Below are 12,110 nucleotides of genomic sequence, written 5' to 3'. Positions count from 1 at the left end.
CTGAGATTGTTGCATCAGGATTGTGAAGTAGCTAACTTAATACATTGTTCGATTTTGATTGTGTATTCTTGTTCTATTTTGGCAATCTGCATGGTCTTGGTCTCTTCAATTAGATTAGATTTGCTTATATGTTTTTAGGAGAACTGTATTTGATAGGAGTACTTGTTGCAGAATCTGAGCTCATACTTTTGATGTGCAGCTGATTGTTGTATACCGTGCAAAGTTAGCCTGAGCCTTTTGATGTGTGTACACTTAACTTCGATCATCAGTAAAGATTGTTCGATCCAATGGTCTATATTGGTGATCTGAAAAACCTCTACACACTCTTTGAAGATTGAACTGCCTTCGTGTAGTTGTGCTTTGCTGGCAAAATGAAGCGTGGATTGATTTTGCATGAGTGATCCCGTCTCCTGTTCTTAGGATTAGATTAGCTTTAGCATAGTCCTCTCTACCCTACTCTCATTTACTTTCTGCATAATTCGAAAATCCAAAAAAATCTAAAACTAGAGCTTTCATTGCAAATCATCCGTACAAAAATCCTTGAGCTTTTATGAGTTTTCTTCAATTGAACACACGTAAGGCCCCTTGGGTTAACAACAAACCCATCAAACAACTGAGTCACATCCACGCATTGAAGGAACCTTGGAATTAGCCGTTTGAACTTTAAGCAATCCTAGCATACAGACTGATCTTGATCAAGAGAGGATAAGGTGACCATTGGTGAATTTATTCTGTGTTCGACGCTATCATGAAAAAACACGTCAACAGGTCGCGGAGTTGCTGAAACCATATTTTGCTCATACCTCTTGGCCAGGCGATTCTATCATTCTGGGTATTAGCTCCTTGGGTTTCTATGTCCTAGGCATTGTTATTTGTAATTTTTCAGCTCCAAACTTTGAGTATTCATTTTTTATATTGCATATCGAACTTCCCAGCTGTGGCGCCATTCTTTGTGTGGGCATTTTGGAAGCTAGTTGTGGTGAATGGGAAATATAGAGGTTTCTTGTTGATTGTATTTGGTTATTAATGATATATTAGTAGTTTGGGAGTCTTTTGGGGATGTTGGTGAGAGTTGTGAGTGAGTTTTATGCATTTTAGTGTGTCTTGGTGCTGTTGGTTGTGCATTTCCAGCTTGCTGTCATAAAATTACAGATTTCCAGAAGTTAGTGTTTGGGTGTGCATTTGGAAGTGTGAGTAGTTTAGTTGATTTGGGTGAGTTTGGAGAGAGATGTGAGCATTTCATAGTTTCGTGAAGCTGCTGGTTTGTGTGTTCTTGATCCTAGAATTTCATAATTTCATGTTGAAGAACCTTTTGGGAGTTAGTAACTGTTTGGAAATATTTATCAGCATTGGACAACATTACTTCTCTATTCTATCTCTCTATTTCTATATTGTAAGGTTAAGTAGTACTACTACTAACCATTTCTGGATTGTAAGCTTTCCCACTGCATAAGTGGAAGAGGCTAGCCATGCTACCTATCTTTGCTTGTAATAATGTCCTTCTACTGAATAAGCGGTGGAGCTGATGGTAATCTTTATTTCTGTCCTCCCACTGAGTAAGTGGTTGCATGATATTGTCCTCACTGAAATATGCGGTAGAGTGATTGTTTTAATGTATAAGTCCTCCCGCTGCATAAGTGGTAGAGTGATTGCATTCAGTTTCTTGTTGTTATCCTTGGTTGGTTTACTACCAAGAAGTTTAGATTCTATCTTGCTGTATGAGCAGAAGGGGCTGGCTTGCCGCCCGTGCATTGAAATTTTTTAGTTGGATTTTGGTGCTAACGATCCCCGGAACACCGTATCCTCTCACCCTCCCAGATTGGGCTCTTGGTGATCAAAAAGTGGAAGGGTTATTTTCAACAGTGTTGTGATTATATTTCTCTAACCTTAATGGGTTGTTGTGTTTGTTTGTAAATCTCATTGAAAAATAAAAATAAAAATTTAAGGAGAATATTACACACTTGTTTTCACTTCCCAAGCAAGATTGTTCAAATTGGCTATTGTTAATGCATGATAGCCTCGGTAAGATAAATGATTGAATGAGAGATAAATGAAGTCTCTATCTTATCGATAGACTATGATAAAGACTTCAAGTTATCATTCCTTCATTTGATGATTATTCTTCGATTTATATATATTCAACCTTACTTGCAAATTCCGATCAATGCTTAACTACCAATAATTATCAGTTGTAAATCTCATAGCACATAATACCGATTGGTATCGGTTTACATTGAATCGTATGCACACCGATTAATATCGGTTAAACATATTAACTGTGTGAACACCTATTGTTATCGGGTTTAGTTTATAACTAAATACATACCGATTAGTATCGGTTGTCTTGCTTATGGTATACACGTCGATTAGTATCGGGTGATTTGTTAAGTTTTATACACCGATTGGTAAATACAATGATAAATGAAAAGGTGCGATCAAGTAATATCTTGATCGGTCATGTCTAATAGACATGACCGGTCAAGGTATTGCTTGATCCTCCTTGCATACATATATATATCGATTGGCATTTGTGAGAAGGACATTGAAATCAAAAAATACTCTTTTCATCTGCAACATACAAGACAAAAATCAGATTTATTATATTAAAGATATAACACATACTTGTAAGAAAGATAACCTTGAATATAACTTGCATCTTGAATTGAAAATTGAATAAGATTTACATGGTATCAGAGCTATAGTTAAATCGAACCTGAGGCTATTCAATTTTGTGGAAAATTCAAAACAAGCATATATTCAACATCATATTTCTTCTAATGGCTAGCGCTATCAGATTCGAAGATAGACTCGGAGGAGGTGATGACTTTTCAGCATGGAAGTTCAGAATTCAGATGATTCTAAAAGAAAATAAAGTCGAATCATTTGTAAAAACTGAAACTGCAGAACCTGAGACTGAACCTGACAAAACAACTTGGAGAGAGGGAAATGAAAAGGCCATCAAAATCATAGTTGATGGGGTGAGAAATAATATTATGCCCATCATAAGGAAACATGAAACGGCCTACAACATGTTCAAAGCACTTGAAGATGCATTTGAGATATCCAATGCTAGTAGAACCTTGGCTTTATAAAGAGAAATAAATCATATAGCTATGATCAAAGGAGAATTAGTCAATGCCTACTTCATGCGAATATCAGCCCTAAGGGATGAACTAGCAACCCTTGGATATGAGATCCAAAGCAAAGAATTAACACTCATTGCTCTAGATGGGTTGCCTAGAATATGGGAAACATTTGTCCAAGGCATCAGTGCAAGAGATGAATTTCCAAAGTTTGATAGGCTAAAGGAAGATTGTCTCCAAGAAAAATCAAGGTTAAATAAGAAAAGGATTAAACAAAAGAATATAGATGAAGATCTTCAAGTCCTAAATACAAACTCAAACAAGAAAAGCAAGAAGAAACAATTTAGGAAGAGAAAAGGTCGTCATGGCAAGAACACCTTCAAGAAGGACCTTTCACAGATTCAATGTTACAGATGTGACAAATTTGGGCACTATGTTGCCAAATGTCCAAAAAGAGCCAAACAACAAGCCACATTTGCCAAAGCAGGAAAATCTAAAAGGGAAGATGACTCCGAGAAGTATGTACTCTATTCAGCACTTACAAACCCAAGCATCAAACAAGGTTAACTCCTGGGTGATCAACAGTGGCTCATCCAGAAACATTATAGGGTTTAGAGAAGTGCTAGACTCCATGATAGAGGAGAATGATGAGGAAGTGACTATCGGAGATGACTCCACACATCCAGTCAGAGGAGCTGGAACCTGCACCATCAAAATAAAGTCAGGCGTATCATTACAACTTAAAGGAGTACTATATGTCTCAGGCATCAAGAGAAACCTAGTCTCCATATCAACACTAGAGGATAATGGATACAAAGTGACCTTCATGGACAGCAGAGTGTTGGCTTGGCCAAAGAATTCATCCATCAAGAAAGCTAAAACCATTGGTCAAAGACAAGGCTACTTGTATGAGCTATGCACAGAGCCCAACCTAGCCCTAATCCATGAAACTACAGATGCTAATGAAGTTTGGCATAGAAGACTAGGTCACCTGAATTTTAGAGCTTTATCATCAATGGGAAACCTTGTCACAGGTCTACCCAAGTTAAAGCAATATCATTCAGGGGCATGCAAAGGATGTGCCCTAGGTAAAAATGCTAAGGGTGCTTTTCAAAATAGTAATAGGAAAACAAGCAAAATTTTAGAGTTAGTTCACTCTGATGTATGTGGACCTATGTCTGTACCTTCTTTAGGGGGATTTTTGTATTATGTAATATTTGTTGATGACTACTCTAGGAAAACTTGGATCTACTTTCTGAAGTGTAAAGAATCATAAGAGATCCTCAATAGGTTTAAAGAGTTTAAATCACTAACAAAGAACTATTCAGGAAATAAACTTAAAACCCTAATAACTGATAATGGGGGGGGAATACACATCAGAATTATTTAAAGATTTTTGTAAAAAATTAGTGATTAAGAGGGAGTTAACAATACCTTATAATCCTCAACAAAATGGGGTAGCTGAGAGGAAAAATAGGACAATTGTAGAAGCTGACAAAGACATGATTCTTGATCAGAATCTAAATATCAATCTTTGGGCAGAAGCAACTAGCACTGCTGTATATATACAAAACAGATGTATATTTGAGACCAAGGTATTGCTTGATCCATCTGATTATGTGTGAGCCTAAGGAGATCCATCTGATTGCAATAAAACACATTATGAGATACTTACAAGGTACTCTAAACCTTGGTCTCAAATATGAGAAAGTTGATCTATACCTACACGGATTTACAGACTCAAATTGGGCTGGAAGTGTGACTGACAGGAAAAGCATTTCAGGGTGTTGCTTCAGTTTAGGTTCAGCCATGATATCCTGGATCAGCAGAAAGCAGTCTTCTGTAGCTCAGAGTTCCATCGAAGCCGAATACATTGCAGCTTCCATGGCTGCCTGAGAGGCAGTATGGCTTAGGAAGTTGCTTGTGGGATTGTTTGGAGAGCCTATGAAACCTACTATCATACATTGTGACAATCAGAGCTGCATAAAACTTTCAGTAAATCCAGTGTTCCACGACAAATCCAAGCATATTGAGATTCCATACCACTATGTGCGAGATATGGTAGACAGGAATGTGATCCAATTAGAATATGTTTGTACATGAGATCAGACTGCAGATATTTTGACCAAACGTCTTTCCACAGTGAAGGTTGATCACTTTAGAAAAGGTTTAGGTATGATAGAAAGGTAATTTGCTTTGTAATCTGTATTTACATATCAATAAGATGTTTAATGTGTAAACATTTTTGTCATGTTAGGACATTTTGGATTTTATCCCCTGGGTTCATATCTAAGAGGTGATGATCTCTTAAGATAATGAACACTTGTACGTAGACATTAGAAGGTGATGATCTTATGATGTTCAAACCAGTTATCATGTTGGATCTTAGGTATGTCATGGATGTGCCATGACTGTGTTGTGGTAAAACATTGTATAAAATGTTAGTGCACATACAACAACTTGGATAAGATGAGAATTTAATCATCCTCATATGTTTATCCTTAAGTATTGCATGTTTAGGCAATATTGATATCACGTGCCTAGGTGATATCCTGTCATCCCAAGTTGATGTGATGAACGTTTGTATCACGTGTTTAGGTGATATTTCATGTCATGTGAATAGGTGATATGATTCTCTGAAGAGTCAGATTATGTAAGGAATACTGACCATCATTGGAATTGTGATGCTTGATATGTTGTCTTTCATTTATCTTACCTAGCTAAGAGGGAGTGTTAATGTATGATAGCCTCGGTAAGATAAATGATTGAATGAGAGATAAATGAAGTCTCTCATTCAATCATCTATCTTATTGATAGACTATGATAAAGACTTCTAGTTATCGTTCCTTCATTTGATGATTATTATTCGATTTATATATATTCAACCTTACTTGCAAATTCCAATCAATGCTTAACTACCGATAATTATCTGTTGTAAATCTCATAGCACAGAATACCAATTGGTATCGGTTTACATTGAATCGTATGCACACCGATTAATATCGGTTAAACATATTAACTGTGTGAACACCGATTGTTATCGGGTTTAGTTTATAACTAAATACATACCGATTAGTATCAGTTGTCTTGCTTATGGTATACACGCCGATTAGTATCAGGTGATTTGTTAAGTTTTATACACCGATTGGTAAATACAATGATAAATGAAAAGGTGCGATCAAGTAATATCTTGATCGGTCATGTCTAATAGACATGACCGGTCAAGGTATTGCTTGATCCTTCTTGCATACAGATATATATATCAATCGGCATTTGTGAGAAGGACATTGAAATCGAAAAATGCTCTTTTCATCTACAACATACAAGACAATAATCAGATTTATTATATTAAAGATATAACACATACTTGTAAGAAAAGATAACCTTGAATATAACTTGCATCTTGAATTGAAAATTGAATAACATTTACAGCTATAATATCTCTTTTGTCTGCTAAGCCTGGTTGTTTGAATTCGCCTTCTCTAGCAGGTTCACCTCTTCTAGCAGGAGCAAGTAGCGCGATTGTGATTCATATACAACACATCAACCTTTGAACTAATTTGAATTTCTTCTTTGTTGATTGGTATCCGGTGGATTCTTGGTATTTCTTTCTTTAGGAATGATGATGACTGGAGGCAAATTTCCTAGTTGTTCTTTATCAATTAGTGCTCTCACTTGTCGCAATTCAGCGTGACTTCTATGGTTTCTCCAAGAAAGAGTGTTCAACTGTGAGATGATATCTTGTTGTTCACTTAAAATGAGATATTCTTCAGGCAATACCATTCTGCATCTTGATTTACAAGAAATCTTCAATTTAGCAGAGCGGGTCCTCCTTCTAGTGCCAATTCTATTGATGTGTTTTTTAGGCACATACAAACACAGAATAAAATACCTAAGTATCTTACCCTCTTGAATAAAATCTCTCGAATGCTGAAGATTAGCTTAAGGATAACCCAAAAAGACTCCAAGGTTCATATATGTAGGATCACTATGTGTGGATAATCTTAGTTGGTTGTTGTGATTGCTGTTTCATCAAGGGGCATTTATGGTTCGAAAAGATTTCATGAAGTGATTGGTAATGATATGCAATGAAATTTCTTCCTAAGACTACTAAATGATTATCAAAAAAATTGCAAAATATGAGGGTTTAGAGAAATTCTAAGCTATTCTAAAATGAATGGATGAAGAAATTACACAAGTGAAGCTCAACTAGTTATAGCATCACCATACATGAACATCTCCATTAGAACTAGTGCAATCTTCTAAGGATGTTTGGAGATTTTCAAATCACTATTAATCATAGACACCATTAGTTGAATGCATGCCAATGATTGAGCAATAATCAAACTTAAGCAATTTCAAGAGTTCCAGTTGACCACACAAGGTTTGGTTACAATCAGCAAGAAAGCTAGTGGTATGGATAATGTGTTTCACAATATATCAAATGCAACATTTCTTCATTTAATCTAAACACTAAAACTACCATTCCAAGAGGATCCACTAGGGACATTACACTATGGGTGGGTGAATACCACCTTCACTTAGCTGCTTACTTTCTCTTCTAGAGTTCTCCAAATCTGAAAGGAATATACAAAAACCGAACTACATGCCATTTTGAGAATCCATGGCTCTCTCCTTATACCCCTCAAATGGGTATGATGTGAGGAGTTGTATCTCCCACATCCATGTCTTTTGCAAACAATGTAATTAATTATGTCCCTTCCCTTAATCAGTCTTATTCTTAACAACAATGTTAATAAATTAATCATCCTTTGATCAAAATGTTAAGAATCTATTGAACGCATGGCAATTTGGTGGTGCATTCATTGCCGGAATATTTGACCAATAGTGGTTGAGTCAATGCATGGCGAGGTGGTGGAGCATCTTTTGCATGTAGCCATCACATGGAGGAATATTTATTGCCTTTATGATGTATTGGGCTGATTTAATGGAAAATGGTGCATTTATTGCACAATGGGCGATTATTGCATGATGGAACACTTATTGCACGTTAGGCAACTTTGATGAAAATGATGCATTTAATGCACAAGTGGACGCCATTTTGGGCATGCAAGAATTAATTGTATATGGTCAAATGGGTATTTATTGCTGATTCCCACCTTGTTGCATCATGTGTGGGAAATCTTTTAGGAAAAATGTAATTGTGGCTTGAGGCCTATATAAAGGGGTGACCCTCCCCCTCATTTGAAAAGAAGGGAGACTTGTATGAAATTTCTGCAATAAGTTTTGAGATAATAATAGTGAAACATTGTTCTTTGATGGTGTCCACTTAAGTTTTTTTTCAAAGCTTGCATGGTTTCACCTTCCTCACTTAGAGTAGAAGTAGAATAGTGCTTTGATTTCAATGGAGAATGTAATGGTGTTTGATGAATTTCCATGGTTCATGCTTTTTGTATCTTGTTGATTATAAGATGCAGTGTAAAGTTAGCTTGAACCCCCAAATTTGTGCTAAGTTCGATTGTGAATAGTAGCTTGGATTGCGCCATGTTGGGTATTCAAATGCACTTTCTCAATGCGCAAATCCTTCAACATCCTCAGAAGATTGCACTGGTTCTTGCGGATTTGTGGTTAATCTTGGCAAAGAAGGACTTGGTTTATTTGGAATTCATCCACTAGAACACTATCTATTGATATCATTGCCCTTAGGAGTAGATTTAGATCCTTCTAACCCTTTCCCCTTTAATTTTAGTTCATTCCAATTTAGCTCGTTCGAAGCAAAAGCATCATAGAATTGTTGTATCCAATGATGAAGTTCCAACCACAACAAAGAAGTGAAAGAATGAATCAATGGTAGGTCCCCTTGGATTACGAGTATATCACATCAAGCCAACTGAGTCACGTCCAATACATAACCGAAACCTTGGAGTCAATTGTTTGAACCTACTGCAATCTTAGCATACATTTGAACTTTGATCAAGAGAGAGTAAAGTGACCATTGGGCAACTTTATTTTGTGTTAGACGTAGTCATAAAAAACATGTCAACATTAAGGACAAACAACTTTCTTGCAAAGGAAAAGTTTGCAAAAAGAACATGTAGCACATAACCTATTCCCCAGTTGCCATATCATAATCCCCATCTTACTGTCATTTCAGCCTAGGGATTTATCTTTTAATTTACCATATATTACTCTATGTAATGTCCCCTTCTCGTTGATGTCCTTCCAGTGGTCCATTAGCCTATTCCTGAGACCCGTAGGCTAGGTGGAATGAAGAATGAGGGTCAACCATTGATGAGGCAAGAACTTACTATTTTTAGTAAGTCAGGGGTTAGCCATTTTGGTGATACTGTCCTACTGAGCTCTCCATGCTCTATCACTGGGCACGAAGATCATGCTTTTTGGAGCAGTAGTTCATGACTTACTATTTTTAGTAAGTGGCAGTATGACATATTTCTATTTTTGGCAGTGGACAAGGTCCCGATCCTGCAGCAGTTCAGTGGTCTTCCTGGCTCAACTTCATCTGGGTTTTGACAATAATCAGTATTGGAGTCATAAGTGACATAATTAAATATTATTTTCTTATCGTAAGGTTTAATATTTAATTAATTTGATAAGTTTTACTACTGATTTATTGGCTTTGGAAATAGTGCATATTATCTCCTAAGTGCTAGGCAAATTTTATGTCTAGAAGGGGACGTCAAATTGTTAATGGAGATATTATTTTATTTCATCTCAAGTGTTTGCTAAGTAAAAATAGTGGTCCTTGCTGTTTGGCGTGAGGTTTGACTTGAGGAATGGCGCCATCCTTGGGGTCCACGTGAGAAGTAATGAAATGCAAATGAGAAAGTTGAATTTGAAGCATTTGCATTTGAATTTGGTGATGTTGAGGTTATAAATAAGAGCCTTGGGCTCCCATTCTGGGCATCTTGAAAATTTGCATTGTTATGCTATCGGATTGGCGTTAGAACTTTGAGGCTTCAGAGTGCGGCTCCCTAGTGCTTCCCGGTTTCATACTTGAAATATAGTACCTAGCTGTGTGCTGTAATCTACCATACTCTTAGTGCGTATGTTAGTCCTTTTTGGTGTTTGAAGCGATTTTGGAATTTGTTGGTTTCCCTGTGGCTGAAGTACATTTTGATCATACCTCTCTGTTGGAGTGACTGACCATTATGGGTATTGGCTCATTCATCCTTCCTATTACTGGCGATTTACATTGTAAGTTTGTGGCACCTTTGGTTGAGCATTGAATTTATTAGATAAAATCAAAATTCCTTAGCTAGACGTGGGGTTTTGAAGTGCATTGGGATGCATGCCAAATAAATAAGGGAGTTATGATAGCTTGTCTTTGGTTGGTTTTCATCGTTGCTAGCCTAGTGTTGGTTTGGGACTGATTTTGGGTGTTTTGGATAAGTATTGTGAGAGTTGTGAGCATTTTAGTGATTCCATAGGCTGCTGGTTTTGCAATTCCAGCTTGCAGATTTGATGTTAGCAGAAATTTCATGTTCTTATTTGGATATTCAGCATTACTCTCTTCTCACATCATCTTTATTATTGTAAGGTTAAGTAGTAGTACTACTAACCAATTCTGATTTGTAATTCTCACCCCGCTGAAAAGTGGAAGAGGTTGGCTTGCCGCCTATTTTCAAGTAAATTGTAATTCAGTCCTCCGACTGCATAAGTGGTCGAGTGATGTCTGAGTGTAATGGTCCTCCCGCTGCATAAGCGGTTGAGTTGAGATTTTTTTGTAATTTCAGTCCTCCCGCTGAAATATTGCGGTTGAGTGATTTGTGCCTTTGTGTGTCTCTCTTGGCTGGTTCATTGCGAAGTTTCTTGCATTCCCACTGGATAAGCAGAATGGGTTGGCTTGCCGCCCAAGCATTGTATTGTTTCTAGTTATTTGAAGCTAACGATCCCCTCAACACCGTATGCTCTCACCTTCCCACATTGGGCACTTGGTGATCAAAAAGTGGAAGGGTTGCTTTTCCCAGCATGTTTTCAGTTTATGCTTTCTAACCTTAATGGATTATCTGTTTGTGGATGACTATTGTTGGCCTAAAAAAAATAAATAAATAAATGGGATACTACAAATGCCATTATAATGTTTAAACCAGATTTTAAAAAGTGCAATTTGCAATTCCATCATATATATTATAATTGAACTTATCCAAATATTCACACCTTATATACACATACCCAGGGGCTTGAAAATAAGGGTATTGAAATTCCAAGTCATCAAAGATTAAACATTATAGCACTTCAAAGCTGAGATCTTCCAAAATTTTCAGACATGATTTATAGAGTTTACTTACTGCTCTGAGAAACTCAGTACGCAATTCAGATGCAAGGTGCTTTCTAACAAAATAATGAACCCTGTGAACAGCATCCGGATCAGCAACATCCATGAGGTCCATGATTTCTCCTTCTTCAGGTAAGGTGATTGCATTTGCTATGAATTCCTGCTCTCCAGCACAAAGGGAAATAATAACCAAGCAGAAAAATGATGTTGACATACTTAAAACATTTGTAATGGGGGGTTATCAGCATACTTTGTCCAGATTAGGATCACAAAGAAGACTCTTTAGTCCACTAACAAATTCCGTATCAACAATCAATGCTTGATTCTTTTGTGCATGATCAACAAGGGAAAGAATGAGGTTTCTTGCCAGTGTTTGGGCAGCATCCCACCTAAAAGTGCATATAAAATGTATAAATTTTTATTTGCCAGAACTAAAATTAATATCAGATGAAACCATAATAAAGTATTTGCTTTCAATGAAAATTGTGAGATTGCATACCTATTGAACTCATCTGAATCATTTGCAAGTAGAAAGAACAATTCATCATCACTGATATCTGAAACAAGATGAACAGGAGCACTAAAGTTTCGTAGTAGAGATGGAACTGGCTTTTCAGGAACATTGGAAAAGATGAACTCCTCTTCCTCCTGTATTCAATATTAAGGAAGGGTTGAATCAGGAGAAGCACAAAGCAAGCAACGTTGATGGAGTTGTCTTTGAATATTATCATACAATAAAACAAGATAGGTATAAACAGTGATTCCTGAAA

At 36.7% G+C, this 12,110-nt stretch overlaps 1 protein-coding gene across 2 annotated transcripts in view; it reads right to left on the bottom strand.

Annotated features, from left to right (window-relative positions):
• Positions 1 to 12,110, bottom strand: part of LOC131036892 (puromycin-sensitive aminopeptidase) — a 272,323-nt gene that overhangs the window by 35,368 nt on the left and 224,845 nt on the right. For both annotated transcript variants that reach the window (XM_057968905.2, XM_057968906.2), the window contains 3 exons: positions 11,840 to 11,988; positions 11,591 to 11,729; positions 11,354 to 11,500 (listed from right to left, as the gene is read on the bottom strand). In XM_057968905.2, coding sequence (XP_057824888.2) covers positions 11,354 to 11,500; positions 11,591 to 11,729; positions 11,840 to 11,988 — 435 coding nt within the window. The remainder of the gene's footprint in view (positions 1 to 11,353; positions 11,501 to 11,590; positions 11,730 to 11,839; positions 11,989 to 12,110) is intronic.

This window comes from Cryptomeria japonica, chromosome 8, assembly GCF_030272615.1.
Source record: "Cryptomeria japonica chromosome 8, Sugi_1.0, whole genome shotgun sequence".
In the NCBI taxonomy this organism is placed as follows: Eukaryota; Viridiplantae; Streptophyta; class Pinopsida; order Cupressales; family Cupressaceae; genus Cryptomeria; species Cryptomeria japonica.
Note: the sequence above shows the minus strand (reverse complement) of the source record. Positions and strands in the feature narration are given on the sequence as shown.